Consider the following 21,141-nt stretch of genomic DNA (forward strand, 5'->3'; position numbering starts at 1 on the left):
CCTCTGACACACCTTGAGGCTGTTTCCTCATCCTGTCCCTTGTTCCCTGGGAGCAGAGCCTGACCCCTTTCAGCTCCACCTTCCTGTCAGGGACTTGTGGAGAGCAATAAACTCAATTTGACATTTTCAAAGGAGGAAATCAACGTTTTAACTTCACTCCTTCCATCAGAGATCCTAAACACCTGGGATACCTGATCCACACAGGGAATCCTGATCCAGCAAAAGCCAAACTGTGCTCTTGCTCTTTCCAGATTCAGAGCCTCAGTGAAACTCTGCAGAGCACCAACCTCCAAATGTCCCGGCTGAAATCCGACCTGCAGCTGACGCAGCAGGAGAAGGAGAGTCTGAAACAAGAAGTGATGGCACTGCACAAACAGCTGCAGAGCACCAGTGAAAAGGTAAAGGCTTCAGGCATCTCAGGGGGTAGCTGGAATTAGTGGATAGTGGACATAATGTGGTTTTAAGCTGTTTTTTAAAAATTGTATTTTAAGTGTTGAACGTGGACAGGCAATGATCAGTCCCCCTCTCCCGAGTCTCCATTCTTCCCTAAAAGAAACCTTTTGCCAATAAAACCCCCAAATCTGTGGACAATGCATTAATTTGCACCTATTAACTATAAAAAATAAACCAGTCATTGGCAGAGGAGGTAATTTTCAGTGCAACTTGGGTTTGAAAGGTACAGAATCACACCAACCTCTCAGCTAATGAGGATTTGTAACTGAAGGAGGTTGTAGACAGCAGTCCTGGGATTGCTGTTATGAATTCAGTCACTAATTTGGCTTGTTTGCCATGTAATTAAGGAATATTTAATGTCCACGTGGAAAAGAGACTCAGAATTGTACAACAGGAGCTAAATTAACAGCTATTAGTGCATAATATAGAATACTGAGTTCTGTTTGGCTCTAAGGAGAGCACAAATTGCCTTTTTTGTGTTGCTGAACTCTGTGCACTCCTTGTGCACACAGCTATTATCCATGGTTTTAGTAGAGGGAAGCACCTGGGATTTGCACATTGGATTTCTTAAGGGAAAACAGTGAGTGGGCTGGGAGGGAGATGGGAATGCTGCAACTTTGGAGCCTGCACTTACTGAAAATCCACCTAAACCCCACCTGAATAGAGCAAATGTCTGCTTCTTTGTTGAAGGCCTAACCCTGCAATTCTGTCTGTCTTAAGAACCTGGTTCTGGAAGTGGCTGTGCCTCCCTCAGGGCTGCAGGAGCAGCAGGGGCCCATCCCCTGGGATGAGCAGGAGCAGAGGCTGCTCAGGCAGGACAACGAGAGGCTGCAGAGGGAAGTGCAGAGCACAAAAACAGACCTGGCTCACTCCAGGGAAAAGGTAACCTGGGCAGGCTGGGAGATCACAGCAGGGCTGGGCTGGGGGATCTGCAGGGCACTCAGACCCCTTTGCACAGATCACAGTCCAAGCAGGGATTGAACATCTGAGACTCCACAACACTCTCAGGATATTTCTCTTCTTTAAAAGACAATCCTGGTAGCCTTTGTCCAAGATTTCAGTCCAACTTCAAGTTACCAAAAAAATTCTTCATATTCCTAACGTTCTTCTTGTGGAATTTCTCCAGAGAATGAGACTCCACAACACTGTCAGGATATTTCTCTTCTTTAAAAGATAATCCTGGTAATTCTTGTCCAACCCTGGTAATTCTCTGGAGGTCACTCAGACCCTTTTGCATAGATCACAATCCAAGCAGGGATTGAACATCTGAGACTCCACAACACTCTCAGGATATTTCTTTTCTTTAAGAGACAATCCTGGTAGCCCTTGTCAAAGATTTCAGTCCAACTTCAAGTTAACAAAAAGATTCTTAATATTCCTAACATTCTTCTTGTGCAATTTCTTGGCTTGCAGTATCAAGTGGATTATGGGGAGGGCAAAGGGAAAGAAGGCCAAGATGTCAGAAATATCCCAGAATTGCCCAGAGAAGCTGTGGCTGCTCCTTTATCCCTGGAAATGTCCAAGGCCAGCTTGGACAGGACTTGGAGCAGCCTGGGATAATGGGAGGTGTCCCTGCCAAGGCAGGGGTGGGATGGGTTGGGATTTAAGGTCCTTTTCCACCCAAACCACCCTGAGATTCTGTGAGCCCAAAATCAGCTGGTATTTTAAATAAAGTGGAACTATCTGGAACATCTTTTGCCATTTGTTCATCTCCCATCTCCTCAGATCCGACAGCTGGAGTCCACAATCCTCTCCCTAAAGCACCAAAAGCATCAAAGCCAGGCAGGGATTGTCAAAGCCATGGAGCAGGAGAAGCTGAGCTTGAAGAGGGAGTGCGAGCAGCTTCAGAAGGAGCTGTCATCTGCAAACAGGAAGGTGAGTTTTGGGTGGTGAACACACAAATCAGTCCATTCCATCTCTCAGAAGCTCAAGGGGTTTTGAAATATCCCTTGAAACAGAAAGCTGTATCTGAAGTGTTGAACATGGACAGGCAGTGAGCAGTCCCTCCCTTGAGTCTCCATTCTTCCCTAGAATAAACTTTCTGCCAACAAAACCCCCAAATCCGTGGACAATGCATTAATTTGCACCTATCAACTATAAAAATTAAACCAGACATGGACAGAGGAGCTAATTTTCAGTGCAGCTTGGGTTTGAAAGGTACAGAATTACACCAGCCTCTCAGCTAAGGTAACTTTCTTCTTCTGCTGTGGATTTTGTGCTCTTTGCCTCTCACAAATCTGTGTCTGAAGGAGCTGACAGGGCTCTGCATCTGCTGTGAGACAGCTCCTGCAGCAAAGCACTTTTCCAAATATTCCTGATTTTTAGACTTGAGTTGTCTTGGTATTCAATGGTTCCTGAGGGGGGGGGGGGAAACAGATAAAAGGAGAAATTGCTGCTTTTCTAAGGAAACTTTTTGTCTCTGATAGATCAGTCAGATGAATTCTCTTGAACGTGAACTGGAGAGCAGCTCAGAAAATGAAGGGCTGAGAAAAAAGCAAGTCAAGCTGGATGATCAGTTAATGGAGGTATTTTCAATCAGTGTTGACTGTGGGCCTTTATCACTGTTTTATTGAATTTATTTTCTTTTAAAACAACTTATGGATGTGCAGCAACAGAGGAAAGTAATTGAATCTAGAAGAATGGACCCCTCCTCTTTCATGACCGAGTTGTGTGGCAAACATCCTGCTCTCTGAAGCATGTTTTGTTTAGTCATAATTCACATATGGCTTCAGATGGAAAATCAAACAGCAAAGAAATTTGTTTCTGTACTTGAGGCAAGGCTGACACTTCCCCTTTTCTTCCTAAAGCATGTCACCTCAAATTTCCTATCTAATATTTGTGTGATGCTGCTCTTAATGTAGAAACCTGTTCTTATTTCCTCTGTGAATAATTTGCTGAATTTAAGCTTAATATTATCTAAATAGTGAAAAAAATAGCAATTTACACCGTTTACTCTTAATCTAAAGGCACAAGTGAAAACTTTAGTGGAGATTCTTCCCAAAGCTGCTGTAAAAGTTCTGCTGGAGATGGATCATCAAAATTTAGGAGTTCTTGTTTATAGGAATGGGCAATTTAATTGTGTTTAGTGCATCCCATAAGGTCAGCCCAGACCTCCAAGCTCTCTCTCAGTAGTCTTGCCTAAATTTGATGTCCTGGATTTGAGTTTAAAACATAATATTAAAAAAAACCAAAAAAACCTACAATTTTGACTTGTTCCATAGGTCAAAGCATCTTTTAGATGAGGCTTCTATAACACTTTATAGATGGCTTCATGTTTTCCACCAAATGGGAGCCGTTAGGCTGAAAATCCTATGTAATTAGTAATAAAACTGTAAAAAACCTAATTAGGAAAGATGAGATTTTGACAAGTTAATGAAAAGACTGTTTCTGTTCCCTGTGAATTTATTTACATAGTCTTAATTAAGCTTTGGGAGAATGCCAAACACCCAAACCCACAAACACCCAGCCAGGGATTGCCTTTTCTCCTGAAATGTGAATTTCAACCATGCAGGATTTTGTTCTTCCAGGTAACCTTTTCCCAGCAGGTGTGTGCAGCATTCACTCAGTGATGTGTGGTTTCTAACTCTCTCTTTTGTGCCTGTTCTCCTTTTGTCCATGGCTAACCTGGCTAGAGCTCAGTGGTTGGAGCTAGCAGAGAAGGGGGCAGTTCTCTCTCTGAAATAGTGTGTGAAGGTAGAGCAATCATTTTTCATGTACCCTCATAGCATGGAGAAACTCATTTTTTTAAAATTCATTTTAATGAATTCATTTTTTTAATGAATTTTTTTTTCTTTTTATTCCATGCATCTCTTAAGTAAAGAAGCCACTATTCATTTCAATGTCAATTTTGGAACAGTGCACAGGTTCTTGGTGGTTTGTGCTGTGCACTGTGGCTCTGTACCCTCAGGAGCTGTGTGTTCCTGAGGGGTTGCCATGAAAATGGAGAGAAATCACCCAAAATTCCCAATTCTTTTGGAATTTTAATTCCAAAAGAATTAAAATTGGAAGTGGGAGAATGAAAAGTGGCTTCCTGCTCCCCCATTGCCTGTGAGGCTTGAAGGTGTTTGCATGTTTACTCCTGCACGAGACTGTCCAATGTTTCCTGAAATTAATTAATTTCTCATCCCACTTGGCATCATCCTGATGGTTTAGCAAGCTCATGATTGTTCCATTTTCTTCCACAGATGAATCCAGCAGGGCTATATTGTTCCCATTGTTGTTTCATTAGTAATTATTTTTAAGATGCTGTTAACACTAATTGACTGTTTCCTCATTAGTTACTTGTGTGCTTCACAACATGACAGGAATCCTGAAAGAAATCCCACCAAAAGCTCATTATTTTCACTGTTTATATTGTCAGGGAAAGAACAGCTCCTTTACAGACAAAAAGCACCCCTAAATAGCTTTTAAAAGTACAAATAGTTTTATTTTCAAGCATTTATAAACCTATGTTCTGTTTACCTGGACCAGCAGAGATAGGGGTGGTAACAGGGCCAGAAGAGCTGCAGCATTGTGAAAAATATTTACAGTTAGAGATGAAGTCAGTAACTGAAATATTATCCAAATGGATAATTTTGCCAGTTGTGAAAGGGAATTAAAATCAGCTGTGAAAGGAAAGCTAAAATCACCTAGATAATCTTATACACCTTTTCCTAAGGGAACAGAGGAATGGTTTTAAGGTAACAGGACCTTTATGGTCCTGTTTTTTTCTTTATTTATGGGAAGAAATTATTAATTCTACACAAATTCCAGCTGAAAATGAGTTTGTTTGACCCATCAGGGATTTTTACTGTCCACTTCTGGTCCTTTTTAGTATAATTAACTCTTCCAGCTGTGAGTTACTTACCTGGGTTTTGCTTTAGTCTGGAAAAATTCTAAATTATTCCATGTGACTGGCTTAGCTCTTAATATCTCCACAGTTAGGAGTGAATATTAGGAAATATCTGTAGGGTGTTATATACTGAATTTCGAGGGTAATAGCAGAGATAAATGTTCCTTAAAGACTGGAAATAATCAGCACAATAATCAGCACAACTTCAGCCTTCCCCTTGAAATGGGAAATTATTGCTACTTAAAGCTCCCCAGCTAAACTTTGATAAGAATTCATCCAAAATTCAGTGATTTTATAATTCAGGCCTGAAATGATGAATCAAAGCCCAGCTTCCTTTGTGTGAAATTCCATCTTTTGTCACCTCTATCACCAAGTCCAGCCTTGTTTCCCTTGCACATAAAAAATCTGGGAGCTGCTCCTGGGTAGCCCTGGCAGAGGGAACAGGTGCTGATTTTGGGATTTTGGGGTTTTCAGGGGCTCCTGGGGAGCTCTGGCTGTGAGAGCAGGTGCTGATTTTGGGATTTTGGGGTTTTCAGGTGCTCCTGGGTAGCCCTGGTAGAGGGAACAGGTGCTGATTTTGGGATTTGGGGTTTTCAGGGGCTCCTGGAGCAGCCCTGGCAGAGGGAGCAGGTGCTGATTTTGGGATTTGGGGTTTTCAGGGGCTCTGGAGCAGGTGCTGATGTTGGGATTTGGGGTTTTGCAGAAGTTCTGGATCAGGTGCTGATGTTGGGATTTGGGGTTTTGCAGATGTTCCTGGAGCAGAGGGGGCAGGTGCTGATTTGGGGTTTTTCAGGTGCTCCTGGGTAGCCCTTGCAGAGGGATCAGGTGCTGATGTTGGGATTTTGGGGTTTTGCAGATGCTCTGGAGCAGCCCTGGTAGAGGGAGCAGGTGCTGATGTTGGGATTTGGGGTTTTGCAGAAGCTCTGGAGTAGGTGCTGATGTTGGGATTTGGGGTTTTCCAGATGCTCTGGGGCACCCCTGGCAGAGGGAGCAGGTGCTGGTTTTGGGGTTTGGGGTTTTCAGGTGGTCCTGGGTAGCCCTGGCAGAGGGAGCTGGTGCTGATTTTGGGGTTTGGGGTTTTGCAGAAGCTCTGGAGCAGGTGCTGATGTTGGGATTTGGGGTTTTGCAGAAGCTCCTGGAGCAGAGGGATCAGGTGCTGATGTTGGGATTTGGGGTTTTGCAGATGCTCTGGAGCAGCCCTGGCAGAGGGAGCAGGTGCTGGGTTTGGGGTTTGGGGTTTTGCAGAAGCTCTGGAGTAGGTGCTGATGTTGGGATTTGGGGTTTTCCAGATGCTTTTGGGGCAGCCCTGGCAGAGGGAATAAGTGCTGATGTTGGGATTTTGCAGATGCTCCTGGAGCAGAGGGAGCTGGTGCTGATTTTGGGGTTCGGGGTTTTGCAGATGCTCTGGAGCAGGTGCTGATGTTGGGATTTGGGGTTTTTCAGGAGCTCCTGGCGCAGAGGGAGCAGGTGCTGATGTTGGGATTTGGGGTTTTTCAGGAGCTCCTGGCGCAGAGGGAGCAGGTGCTGATGTTGGGATTTGGGGTTTTGCAGATGCTCCCGGCGCAGAGGGAGCAGATGCTGATGTTGGGATTTGGGGTTTTGCAGATGCTCCTGGTGCAGAGGGAGCAGATGCTGATACTGGATTTTGGGGTTTTGCAGATGCTCTGGGGCAGGTGCTGATACTGGATTTTGGGGTTTTGCAGATGCTCTGGGGAGGTGCTGATATTGGATTTTGGGGTTTTGCAGATGCTCCCGGCGCAGAGGGAGCAGGTGCTGATGTTGGATTTTGGGGTTTTGCAGATGCTCCTGGAGCAGAGGGAGCAGGTGCTGATGTTGGATTTTGGGGTTTTTCAGGAGCTCCCGGCGCAGAGGGAGCCGGTGCTGATGTTGGATTTTGGGGTTTTTCAGGAGCTCCCGGCGCAGAGGGAGCAGGTGCTGATGTTGGATTTTGGGGTTTTTCAGGAGCTCCTGGCGCAGAGGGAGCCGGTGCTGATGTTGGATTTTGGGGTTTTGCAGATGCTCCTGGAGCAGAGGGAGCAGGTGCTGATGTTGGATTTTGGGGTTTTGCAGATGCTCCTGGCGCAGAGGGAGCAGGTGCTGATGCTGGATTTTGGGGTTTTGCAGATGCTCCAGGCCAGGGGGATGCATAGCCAGAGCTCCCAGCAGCAAGGCTGTGCCACGGTGCCCAGGGAACAATTCCTGCAGCTCCAGCAGCAGCTGCTGCAGGCAGAGAGGAGGAGTCAGCACCTCCAGGAAGAGCTCCAGAGCAGACCCTCGGGGACAAACATGCAGCAGGTAAGGCCCTCTCGCCTTGAAAGTGAAAATTTTAAAGGATTTGGTTTGGTTGTCTTGGGGTTTTTTGTTTGGTTTTTGTTTCTTATTCTGGTGAGATCCGTTCTCTGTTTATGCCAGTTCAAAAGTGAAGTTTCATGGCAGCAAGGATGTGTGTAAAAATGCTGGTTGGTGTGGTCAGCATCAGCCAGAGCTTTGTTCTCAAGTCCTCTTTATTTTTTTTGAGATCAAACCCCTCCCATCCACACTTAACTGGCTTTTCTCCTTCTGCTCCATGTGCAGTAAGTGTTTATAGAGGCTTTTTTTCTTGTTGTTTCTTTACCTAATGACCCTGTCTAGAGCTATTATTTTTAAAATACACCACACCAAATATTGCACAGGCATCCATCACATAAAATCCTAATTTGGGCTGTTGCTGTCACACGGAATTGTGTCAATTGTAGCAGAGCAGAACACAAATTAATCCTTTTTTTCTAAGGTTTTTTCTAATCCTTTTTCTTCCTGATTTGGCCACGAGACAAGACACTGTTACTGTTGTACAGGAACTTCAACATTTCTGAGGGAAAACCAATTCCAAGGAAGGTTAATTCATCCACTCGCTTTTAGTGTTAATTTTTTACCTTGTAAAACTGAATTCTAGGCAATAAAAAGGTTTACATCTGCCATATAAAAATTTCCAAATGATCTTTTTCTTCAAACTAATTGGATCTCTAAATGTCTCAAGCTTTGGCTCAGGCCAAATAATGTCTTAAAATAATATTCCAGCTTTACCTTGTGAGAAAAGGTAAGGTAAAGTTTAAGTAACCTAAATTTATATTTAGTATTTTACCTATTTTAGATTAGGTATTTATTTAGATTTACACTTAGATAAATAAATTAGATTAAATACTATTTGTTATTTATTCATCTGGTAGCAGGAAAAAAAGACCCCCCCTTATATTTTAAATTTGGATTGCAGTTATACTTTAAAATAATAATAATAGTAGTAATAATAGTAATAATAATAATAATACCAAGACTTTGAAGCTCAAAAATCTCTGAATGTGGGAATAGGTATTCCAGAAAAAAAGGAATTATGGAGAGAGTATAGGCAGAGTAACCAGTTTTTAAAGTATCCAAAACTTGGAGTAAAATCTTTTTTTGAGAAAGGTATAAAATCAAAATGTTTTATTAAAAAAACAAAAGCCAATCATTTCAGGTTAAGTAGAAATAAATTGATTATAAGGTTCCTTTTCAGAAGTGCATCACCACAGGCTGATGCAGTTGTTCCCATACCATGGGGAGCAAAATGTGCAGTTTAATTTAAAAATCAATCAAAGCCATATTGCAGCAGTGGCAAATGGAATATGCTGGGATTGCATTAGGAGTGATGAGTTTGTAATTTAGATTTTGGAACAATCTGCAAACGAGTCCCGTCCTGGAACTTGCAGTTCTAGAGAGGAATTGCTCCTGCATTTCCTGGAAAAGCTTTGGGAATTTAAAAATACTTAGAGAGGCTTTAAAAATATGTGCTGTCAATGCACTAACACACTTAATCCTTTTAATTTTTTTCCTTAAAATGAGTGCATATTCTGCTTTATAACCCCCTTTTTTTTTACTACATAACTTTCTAAATCATTATTAAAAACCTGCACTTTTAAACAAAGCCAGATTTATTTGTCTCCACTTTACGAGCACCTCCTGCTTGAATCTCTGTTGATTTTTCTTTGCCATCCTGGTTTTTAGGGTTTAACATTTAGTTGAGCTCATGTCCCTTTTGATGTCCCCTTTAGCACCCTGAAAACTTCCATGCTAATCCCTCTCCACCATCCTCTCACCAGTGAGTACAAGGTCAGGCTGTCTCCATGTGTAAAATAAATAATTCAGTTTTGCTGCTTTGCTTTTTGCAGCTTTTTAGCTCCTGTCTAATGAGGCATCCAAAGTTTCCCCCCCCCCTTTTTTTTTTTTTTTTTGTTTTAATGGAATTATTTTGTGTTTATCCTGCTTTGCAGTTTTCATTGCTTTTTGATCCTGGTTGTCTGTGGTTTTTTCATTCATTTTACGGTCAGGCCTGAGTTATTCTCACCCAAAGGCTGCTGTTCCATATTGAAATTTCACTAAATTAAATAAAAATTATAACTCCTGAGCTGTTTGTACTGTGTTGACCTGCCTGGACTCTCCTGAATTTCCAGTGATTGTTTCTGCTGTGTCCAGTGCTGTGATTACCTCATATCCCTTTCTCAATAACTAAATTTGGGAGCCTGGTAATTACCCAATATTTCCCAAAGCTTGCTTAGCACTGATTAATATTTGAGTTGCTCAGTTCCCCCTTTGTACAGCTCTTTATTTCAAATTTCATGGCACCTCTGACCAGCTGCTTCTTCACTCTGAGGGAAAAGCAACAAGGTTTGACATAGAAATGCAAAGTTTTCAAAGGAGGGCCAGTTTGGCTACGTTTTTCCCAAATGCTTGGCAATCTGAGATTTAATATATATATATTTTATATATATATATATATATATATATATATATATATATATATATATATATATATATATATATAATATTTATATATATTATATTTATATATAAGTATTTGGCTACATTTTTTCCCAAATGTATATATATTTATATATAATGTTTGGCTATATTTTTCCCAAATTTTTGTCAATCTGTGAGGTTATATATATATATAAAATATATATTTAAATATATATCTATTATATTTATATGTAATTGGCTACATTTTTCCCAATTGCTTGCAGTCTGTCAGGTTTTATATATATATATATAAAATATATGTAATGTTTGGCTACATTTTCCCCAAATGCTTGGCAATCTGTCAGGTTTTATATATATATTTTAAATATCTAGATTAAATTGATATATAATGTTTGGATACAATTTTCCCAAACACTTGGCAATCTGTATGGATATATTTTAAATATCTATACATTATAATATCTAAATATTTAAATATCTATGTATTAATGTCTGGATACATTTTCCCAAACGCTTGGCAATCTGTGAGGTATTTTTTATATATAGATATATATATATAGATATATCTATATAATATATATATAGATATATATATAATATATATATCTATATCGATATATGTAATATTTATATATAATATCTGGATACATTTTTCCCAAAAGCTTGGCAATCTGTGAGGTATTTTTTATATATATTTATAGATAAAATATATATATATATCAATATAGGTAATATTTATATATAATGTCTGGATACATTTTTCTCAAAAGCTTGGGAATCTGTGGGGTATTTTTTATATATATATAGATAAAATATATATATATATCAATATAGGTAATATTTATATATAATGTCTGGATACATTTTTCTCAAAAGCTTGGGAATCTGTGAGGTATTTTTTATATATATATAGATAAAATATATATATATATATCAATATAGGTAATATTTATATATAATGTCTGGATACATTTTTCTCAAAAGCTTGGGAATCTGTGAGGTATTTTTTATATATATATAGATAAAATATATATATATATCAATATAGGTAATATTTATATATAATGTCCGGATACATTTTTCCCAAAAGCTTGGCAATCTGTGAGTTTTTATATATATTATATGAGATTTTCATGCTATAAATGAGATTTTTCGAGAGGGAGAGAGGAGGATTTCCTCTAAAAAGCTTTGCTACCTCAATCACTGCCACTGATCTTTTAAAAACCATGGATGAGAGTCCTTAGATGCAGAAAGCACCCCCTCCATGTCCCAGCTGTGTAGTGCTGATATCAATATTTACAGCTATAAAATATAAAATACCCTGCATGTTTTTTCTCTTTGTGTGCATCTATTTTTTTCTTTTGTCCTGTGTTGCTTGCTTTGCCTGTTGTGCTGATTTTTTTTGGCTGGAAGTGTTGATGTTTGGAAGCAGAACCTGGATCTCAGGGTGAAGTTTGCCCCTTCCCTTCTTTCTCCAGGCCCTGCTACCGGAGCAGCGAGCAGTGCATGCAGATTCCTACCGCAGGATTGGGCACCTCTGAACCCCTGGCTGCTTCTGATCCCATTCCCTTGCCTTGATAGACACAAATCACAGAACTGGCATAAGCTGAGAACCTTGAGGATCAAATGCCTTTTTTTTTTTCTTTTTTTTTTTTCTTTTTTTTTTCCTTTTTTTTTCCTTTTTTTTTTTTTTCCTTTTTTTTCCTTTTTTTCCTTTTTTTTCCTTTTTTTTTCCTTTTTTTCTTTTTTTTTTCCTTTTTCTTTTTCCTTTTTTTTTCCTTTTTTTTCCTTTTTTTTTCCTTTTTTCCTTTTTTCCTTTTTTTTTCCTTTTTTTCCTTTTTTTTTCCTTTTTTTCCTTTTTTTTTCTTTTTTCCTTTTTTTTTCCTTTTTTTTCCTTTTTTTTCTTTTTTTTTTCCTTTTTTTCCTTTTTTTTTCCTTTTTTTTTCCCTTTTTTCCCTTTTTTCCCTTTTTTCCCTTTTTTCCCTTTTTTCCCTTTTTTCCCTTTTTTCCCTTTTTTCCCTTTTTTCCCTTTTTTCCTTTTTTCCTTTTTTCCTTTTTTTTCCCTTTTTTTTCTTTTTTCCCCTTTTTCCCCTTTTTTCCCTTTTTTCTTTTTTTCCTTTTTTTTCTTTTATTTCCTTTTTTCCTTCGTTTTTTTCCTTTTTTCCTTCGTTTTTTTCCTTTTTTCCTTCGTTTTTTTCCTTTTTTCCTTCATTTTTTTCCTTTTTTCCTCTTTTTTCCTCTTTTTTCCTCTTTTTTCCTCTTTTTTCCTTTTTTCCTCTTTTCCTTCAGTTTTTCCCTTTTTTCCTTCATTTTTTCCTTTTTTCCTTTTTTTTCCTTTTTTTTCCTTTTTTTTCCTTTTTTTTCCTTTTTTCCTTTTTTCTTTTTTTCCTTTTTTTTTCCTTTTTTTTCCTTTTTTTCCTTTTTTTCCTTTTTTTCCTTTTTTTCCTTTTTTTCCTTTTTTTCCTTTTTTTCCTTTTTTCCTTTTTTTCCTTTTTTTCCTTTTTTTCCTTTTTTTCCTTTTTTTCCTTTTTTTCCTTTCTTTTCCTTTCTTTTCCTTTTCTCCTTTTTTTTTCCTTTTTTCTCCTTTTTTTCCTTTTTTTTTTTCCTTTTTTTTCCTTTTTTTTCCTTTTTTTTCCTTTTTTTTCCTTTTTTTTCCTTTTTTTTCCTTTTTTTTCCTTTTTTTCCTTTTTTTCCTTTTTTTTCCTTTTTTTCCTTTTTTTTCCTTTTTTTTCCTTTTTTTTCCTTTTTTTCCTTTTTTTCCTTTTTTTCCTTTTTTTTCCTTTTTTTTCCTTTTTTTTCCTTTTTTTTCCTTTTTTTTCCTTTTTTTTCCTTTTTTTCCTTTTTTTTCCTTTCTTTTCCTTTTTTCCTTTTTTTCCTTTTTTTTCCTTTTTTTCCTTTTTTTCCTTTTTTTCCTTTTTTTCCTTTTTTTTCCTTTCTTTTCCTTTCTTTTCCCTTCATTTTCCTTTTTTTCCCTTCATTTTCCTTTTTTTCCCTTCATTTTTTTCCCTTCATTTTTTTTCCATTTCCTTTTTTCTTTTTTGTTTCCTTTTTTCTTTTTTTCTCTCAAAAAACCAGCAAAAAAAAAAAGTCTCCGCAGTGTTATTTTCTTATTTATTTGTCTAGAAGCTATTTTGTGAAAGCTCAGAAGCTTCCAGAAGCTTTTTAAAATTTGTTACAAACGGGTTTTATTTATGTTATTTAAAATGTGCAGTTGTTCAGTATGGGAAAGAGCCTATTTTTCTCAAATGGAACTAATTTTATATGAGAGTTGAAGAAAACCTGGGGTATTTATACTGCATTTTTGTATAAGATGTATAAACTTTTTAACAGGGAAAGATGACTTTTTTTGATGTAAATGAAAAATAAAATCTTTTTTTAACCATAATGTCTCTTGTCTTCATGGAAGTCATTAATTTCTACTTCAAGAATGAACAAGTTTTAGGCAAAATATTTCTCTTTGGTAATGAACATTGTTATACCAGGACTTCTGGGAAATATTTGTGGTAGGGATGTATTACAGTACAGAAACTCAGCTTTTCTTTAGCAGATGTACCTGAAAATTTAAGAAAATGAGGGATCTTCTACTGCTGTGGCCATAAAGTAAAAAAGGGAAAATTATTGTTTATTGGAAAAAATGCTATCGTTTTTAGTTTGTCTCAAACTAGGATTTTAATAAAATTTAATTAATTTATTAGGATTTAATTAATTTATTTAATCCTAATTTAATTAAATTAGGATTTTAATACTTTTAACAGTTCAGCAAAACACCTTTTTAAGGCCTGTGATTTTTCTAGTTGGAGCCTTGAACCATTCCAGCTGTTTGCTTGTAAAGATCTTTTTTCTCCTATTTTTAATGACCTTAAAGCTGCTGTCTGAGCTGACTTCTCCCATTTAACATGAAATAATGTGAAGTGAGAATATTTAAGGCAAAAAACCAGGGATCACAGGTATTGAGACCTCTCTAATTCTTATTTTCCACATAATTACTCCCCCAGGACTCCTGCAACCAGTGGAAAGTGGAATGGTGAATTCCAAGGTTTTGAATTCCAATCAAATTCCATTCATTCAGAAAAATATCCACTCCACCCCCACAGTAAAACTCTTTTTTTCTATGTGACTCTAACGTAAGTTTTTTCAGAAAAATAGATTATCACATTACCTCCTCCACAGATTTGAATTTCTGATGCCACAACGAATAAAATGTTGAGTGAGATTAAATCAGCCCCCCAGGGGGATCATTTTGTAGGGTTTTAGATGAGGAACTCCCTGCCTGAAACAAATTTTAATTTATCCTCCTCCACAGGTGGGATGGGTTTGGGTTCGAAGGTGTTTTGGTTTGGGTTGGTGCTTTCTCAAACTTGGATCTCCTCAAATGACTGCCTGGAATTTGAATAACAAACCAGCATTAAAATCAAGTCTCAAATTTCCTGCAGTCAGTGTTCAAAGTTCCTAAATCCAAACAAGTTCTTTTGTGATTCCTGATGTTTCTTATTTTTTTGGGAAAATTTCCCTCAAGTTCTTTTGTAATTCCTGATGTTTCCTATTTATTTGGGAAAATTTCCCTCAGGTGTTCGTGTAACATGCCACAGAATTATGATGCTTTTAGTTACACTGTCACCTTGCTGAAGAAAAAGAAGAAAAACCAGTTTAGGCTTATGAAAACTAACCTAAAAAGATGTAAATAATGAATTTTGGAATCCTGTTTCTTTAGGATATTACTCAAGTTCTTTTGTAATTCCTGATGTTTCTTATTTATTTGGGAAAATTTCCCTCAGGTGTTCACGTAACATGACACAGAATTATGATGCTTTTAGTTACCTTGCTGAAGAAAAACCAGTTTAGGGTTATGAAAACTAACCTAAAAAGATGTAAAAAAATGAATTTTGGAATCCTGTTTCTTTTGGATATTACTCAAGTTCTTTTGTAATTCCTGATGTTTCTTATTTATTTGGGAAAATTTCTCTCAGGTGTTCGTGTTTATCATGCCACAGAATAATGATGCTTTTAGTTACACTGTCACCTTGCTGAAGAAAAAGAAGAAAAACCAGTTTAGGGTTATGAAAACTAATGTAAAAAGATGTAAAAAATGAAGTTTGGAATCCTGTTTCTTTTGGATATTACTCAAGTTCTTTTGTAATTCCTGATGTTTCTTATTTATTTGGAAAAATTTCCCTCAGGTGTTTGTGTAACATGACACAGAATTATGATGCTTTTAGTTACCTTGCTGAAGAAAAACCACTTTAGGGTTATGAAAACTAATGTAAAAAGATGTAAAAAAATGAAGTTTGGAATCCTACTTCTTTTGGATATTACTCAAGTTCTTTTGTAATTCCTGATGTTTCCTATTTATTTGGGAAAATTTCCCTCAGGTGTTCGTGTAACATGCCACAGAATTATGATGCTTTTAGTTACACTGTCACCTTGCTGAAGAAAAAGAAGAAAAACCACTTTAGGGTTATGAAAACTAACCTAAAAAGATGTAAAAAATGAAGTTTGGAATCTTGTTTCTTTTGGACGTGACTCAGTTTTAAGGGGTCTCTGGCATGGGAGAGTTACATTGTCAATATGACCTTATAACTTCAATTATTTTTATTCTAAAACCATTAAATTGGCATTTTGTTTTCCACATTCATCAGAAATTTGCCAGCACCAAAGAACAAGAAAAGGAAATTATCCAGCTCTGTCACAAACAAGACAAAAGTTAGAATTTTATATCATTTTTCCTTGATTTGCTGATTTCAAATGTAACTAGCTTGAAAACCCAGTGGAATGCTGAGAGTGTCCTTTAAGTGTTGCCATAAATATTTTGCTTTAATTAAAGGTTTATTAATTTATTTGCTCTAAAGCAGACTGAAATGTGGATGGCCACCAATTTTTTTGAGCATGAAGTGGAAAAACAAAACAGACTGCTGAATGAGAAGTGATTTTTAACTGATTTTTCACATAAATGTTGCTTTCCAGGAGGGTCATGAGCAGCTCCTACAAATGATGGAAGAGAGAATGATGGATGTGGAGCAGAAATTAAGGCTTGTGAAGAGGCTTCTCCAAGATAAAGTAAATCAGCTGAAAGAACAAGTAAGTGGTTTTGGATTTCCTCAAACCTTCCCCATTCCTTCTCTAAAAAAAGTAAAAGCTGCCAAGCTGTTGTTCAGAATAAAGTTAAAAGTGGTTTTATTTAATTTTATTCTGAGCTCAACTACAGCATATTTGTCCAAAATTCATAAAACTCTAAACTGGGGACTAAATCCACTCCTCAATTTCCTAAATCAAGAAACAAAAATCAAATTTCAGCTGAGGATGCGAACTGGAGAAGTTGCTTAGAAAAGGAGGAAAAAATAATTTCCTGAGGAGAAAATATTGATTTCTTTAAGGTCTCCTGCCCTAAATTCATCCTTTATTTGATGTGGTTTTGGGGTTTTTGGAAGTATCTCTGTGGGATCACTGGGCTTGTGGATTCTTTTGTGCACTAAATTTATCCTTAGAGGACAAATGGTGTAAAGGAGAATTGACCTGACAAGATGGATTTGAATCTCTCTGCTACCAACCCCATCTCCTTAAAAAACCTTTCCAGTCTCAAAACTTCCACAGCATCTCTGAAGACCCCAGGTTTTTAATGAGAGGAGTGGGGTTTTACTTTGATATTTGAATTATAATTAACACATTCACCTACTTCCCCACCTCCTCTGGGGTTTTTCTTTGCCCTTTGCTGAGTCCCTTGTCCCATTCCCACCCTGACTTTTGAAGAACACCAAGGGTCACCAACCCCATCTCCTTAAAAAGCCTTTCCAGTCTCAAAACTTCCACAGCATCTCTAAAGACCCTGGGTTTTTAATGAGAGGAGTGGGATATTTGATATTATCAATTAATTTGATATTTGAACTATAATTGACACATTCACTTCCCCACCTCCTCTGGGGTTTTTCTTTGCCTTTTACTGAGTGCCTGTGTCCCATTGCCACCCCAGCTTTCCAAGAACACCAAGGGTCACCAACCCCATCTCCTTAAAAAGCCTTTCCAGTCTCAAAACTTCCACAGCATCTCTGAAGACGCCGGGATATTTGATATTATCAATTAATTTGATATTTGAACTATAATTGACACATTCACTTCCCCACCTCCTCTGGGGTTTTTCTTTGCCTTTTGCTGAGTCCCTTGTCCCATTGCCACCCCAGCTTTCCAAGAACACCAAGGCAGATGCCATGGTCAAGGATCTCTACGTGGAGAACGCGCAGCTGCTGAAGGCTCTGGAGGTGACAGAGCAGAGGCAGAAAACTGCAGAGAGGAAAAATTATTTACTGGAAGAGAAAATTGCCAACCTCAACAGAATAGTGAAGAATTTGGCCTCCCCCTCCTTCAGCCCAGAGATCAGGTCATAGCAAAGCTGCTGTGTGTCCCAGCCCCTGCACTTTACTGAAATGGGAGTATTTCAGCTTCTCACTGCGTTGCCTTTTCTTACTGAATGAGTTTCAGTTACAAATGCCTCCCCACAGAGCACAGAGCTGATTCCCAAAATGGACACTACCAAAGGAGAATTTTGTTGGTTCCCAAACTGGGTTTCTGCTAAGTTTTGCCTAAAAATAATCATCACTATGTAAAAAACCCCAAACTTGTATTTTTCTAGGTTAACCTACTTTGATGCCTTGACTTTCTTTTCAAATCCAAATTCTGAATTTCCTGTACTGGATCATTTAGATTGAAGCCAAGGCCTAAAGTAAACTCAGATTATTGAACTGAAAACTTAACAATATTTTCAGCTTTCTAAAATAGCTCCAAACCTAGAAATGCTGATGGGTCAGTCTTCAACACTGTCAGCAAAAATGTTATTGAAGGCAAGATTTTGCTGCCATGGGCTGTGTCCTGTGAACTGATTCTGCTTTCTCTAAAGCAATTATTCATTAGGCTTCTGGGTTGTTCTTCATGACTGTTTCTCTGCAGAGCTCAGGAAAAAAAAGAGGTTTATTTAAAATACAGAACTAGACTACTGCCTCCAACTAAGTGTGACAATATTTCATCTGAAGAAATTTCCCAACTAGCAAATAAAGACTATTATTTCCTTTTTTTTAAAGCTGTGCTGCCAGACAACTCTGAATTGTAGAGGCCTTACTGGTTTTGTAGATGGAAATAAGTTAAACCAAGGACGAGTCACTCAACAGAAGCAAAGATGGGAGCTTTGTTTATGTGATTTGTAAATTCAGTAAAGCAGTGCAGTGTATTTATTAAACTGCTGGCAGAAGAATGAAGGGGGGCACTTGGATGATTTTGTCAGTGGGATCCTGTGTTGGAGCCCTCATGAGCATGGAGCTTTGCCAGGAATGCAGCATTTGCTCTGACCTGAGGAATCATTTGGAAAAGTCTTGTCTTTGGTGTTAATCCTAGTGCAGAATCTGTCATTAGTTGTGAAGAAACACATTCAGTGTAATCATGAAGAACTCAGGGAGCATCAGCCTAAATCAGCTTCCTTCAGCTATAAATGTGAGTATAAATGTCAGCAGAGGGAGGAAAACACCCCTGAGGGAAAGCAGGATAAAACAAATTGGATTTGGCTGAGTATTTCCTTGGTACTCCTTACCCAACTTGAAGAGGAGCATCAAGGTTTGGGATGAGTGGAGAAATGAACATTTTTGGGAGCACCTTCCAGACAGAGGGGTTTGCCAGAGAAGCAGCTGGGTCAGAGCCTGCCTGCTCAAGGGGGTGTGTGTTGTCCTGCCCTGCCTCCCCAGAGCAGGCAGACACAGGTAAACATTGGAAATCAAACTGGGGCCCTTCTGGAATGCTTGAAACTGGACCTCTTGAAATGCAAGCGATTGGGAGGGGGAGGAAGAGGTGTTTTGTCTCAGAGATCACTGGCAAGCTGATCATTGTGTCAGGAGCCAAAATTCCTCCAAAAACTGGGGTGAAACTGCCTGCAAGCTGTGCAGGAGCAGATGGAAAATGAATTTTATTATGTACTGATGTGGCTGAGAGGATGTTCCCGTGCCTCTGGGGTTACTTGCCAGTTTTGGAGGGTTTGTGGACTGAACTAGACACAGGAAACACTCTAGTCACTAGAAAGGGACTTTTTCCTCCTCCTTTTCCCCCTCTATTGCTTTGTGCAGGCAACAAAGTGGAAATGGAAATAGAATCATGGAATAACATCATGTTGGAGTCCTCATCAATTATTTCACTGCTGTGCTCTTCTAATTGCATGTAGTGGAGTTTTCTCCAAGTCATCCCAAATTCAAGGATTTACAGATTTTTCAGAGGCTGCAAAAATACTTTCACAAACTGGAAATGTCTTAAATTGATAGAAATCTGGGGGTTTGAAAAGCTGAAGTAGTGATTTCTTGGTACTTTTATCACAAAGTGGCCTGAGTTACATGATAATAAATCTCTGTGTGGGTACCAGGGCTGTGTGTTGGCAAAGTGGGAACTGAGCACACCCTAAACCCATGCTCTGGAAATTAGCAAAATTCCAGGAAACAAAAGAAATTAGGTTCAGAACTGTATTTGGAAAAAAATATTATTATCTAGTACAATTTAAGACTACTTCATACCTTGACCTTGATTTACTTGTGTCTGTGACCAGAGTCTAAAAGGAAGGAATGAATATTTCACTTAAATTATTGTGCAATTACTTTCATGTTGCTCAATTTAAAGGCTGGACTATTTCACTAATTCTTTTAATCTCCTGGTAGTTACCAGGCTTTTATAAACCAAACACAGACATTGCTAGAGCACAGCACCAAAAAGGGAGAAGCAGAAATAGGGAAAAGGGACTTTTGGCTTTTCCCTTTCTCCCCTATCCTACTTTGCTCTACTTCTCTTTCACTAAACTTCAGAAAAAAACAATTTAACTACAGGAGAGAGGAGGAGGAGGAAAACGTCCTGTTGGTAAAAACTCCAATTTTGCTGGAAGATTTGTGTGGATTAATTCTCAGAAGTGCCTTTTGCCTTCCTGTACTGTAGTGGCTGGGGTGCCACAGGACAATTCAGGACAATCCTTTCCCAAAAGGAGGGATCCCAGAGAAAGGCAGAGCTGCTTCCAGACGGGTGTCACATTGCTCCTGAATTCAGTGTGTCAGCTCAGAAGAGAAGCAGCTGTTTTACATAGTCCAGGCTACTGAAAATAAGCATAGAAACACATAATTTATTAAGCATTAGGGGTGTTTTGTGCATGAATGTGTCTCCTATGCAGAATAGGCAAAAAAACCAAAGTATTTAATGTTATTGTTGCAGTCAAAAATCACTGAACTTTTAGGCCTTGTTCCTACAATAGGTCCTGCCATGTCAGATATGAACTACTTCATTACCAGAAGGTGTTTTAAATGTTTTCAACTCTTACTTTATGAATCACTGTGAAAATAAAGGTACATAGACATTTCAGGTTGGGGGTTTTGGAAGGGGACAGACCCCAAGTTAAAGAGAGGTGTACAAAATTCACGCAGCTGAAGTGCTGCTTGTCAGTTTAGAACAATTTAAAAGTCTACATTGGTGGGACATGCTCCAAGTGGTACTTTAAATACAAGGAAAAATGGAGTTGTTTGAATTCTGCTTGGGGAAAGAAAAAGGATATTAACATTTTTTATTTTAGCCAGGTTATATGTTAGGTATAGCAGGGGGAACAGTCTGGATTGATCAAGAGTAAAATCCTTTTGTTTACTTCCAGCAAATGCCATCCCTGTCACTCAGGTTTTCCATCATTTACCTGTCTAATCTCTGTTCAGTGTCGTTTCATGACAAACAACTTGTGTATAAAGGAAAACAAATGTATATTATTTTTTTTCTATTGAGTTTGTTTTGTTCTGGTGTAATATATTGTCCTTAGAACATCATGTAAAGCTAAGAGATGAAGCAACTGATACATTATTTATAATGAGCATAAAAAATACATTAATGTACAATGCATACTTGTGTCTTTTGGGTTTTGTCCAACATGAAAATCATAGAATAATTTGAGTTGGGAGGCACCTAAATCCCATCCAGTCCCACCCCTGCCATGGGCAGGGACACCTTCCACCATCCCAGGCTGCTCCAAGCCCTGTCCAGCCTGGCCTGGGACACTTCAGGGATCCAGGGGCAGCCACAGCTGCTCTTCCCATGGATGT

At 38.3% G+C, this 21,141-nt stretch overlaps 1 protein-coding gene across 1 annotated transcript in view; it reads left to right on the forward strand.

Annotated features, from left to right (window-relative positions):
- NIN (ninein) overlaps positions 1–20,941 on the forward strand; it is a 65,656-nt gene extending 44,715 nt beyond the window's left edge. Inside the window, exons 23-31 of the mRNA XM_066552582.1 lie at positions 252–398; positions 1,174–1,335; positions 2,179–2,328; positions 2,880–2,978; positions 4,086–4,146; positions 6,684–6,867; positions 6,988–7,579; positions 16,019–16,132; positions 17,230–20,941. Coding sequence (XP_066408679.1) covers positions 252–398; positions 1,174–1,335; positions 2,179–2,328; positions 2,880–2,978; positions 4,086–4,146; positions 6,684–6,867; positions 6,988–7,579; positions 16,019–16,132; positions 17,230–17,433 — 1,713 coding nt within the window. The 3' untranslated portion in view covers positions 17,434–20,941. The remainder of the gene's footprint in view (positions 1–251; positions 399–1,173; positions 1,336–2,178; positions 2,329–2,879; positions 2,979–4,085; positions 4,147–6,683; positions 6,868–6,987; positions 7,580–16,018; positions 16,133–17,229) is intronic.
- Positions 20,942–21,141: the final 200 nt, after the last annotated feature.

Source organism: Molothrus aeneus, chromosome 6 (assembly GCF_037042795.1).
Source record: "Molothrus aeneus isolate 106 chromosome 6, BPBGC_Maene_1.0, whole genome shotgun sequence".
NCBI lineage: Eukaryota > Metazoa > Chordata > Aves > Passeriformes > Icteridae > Molothrus > Molothrus aeneus.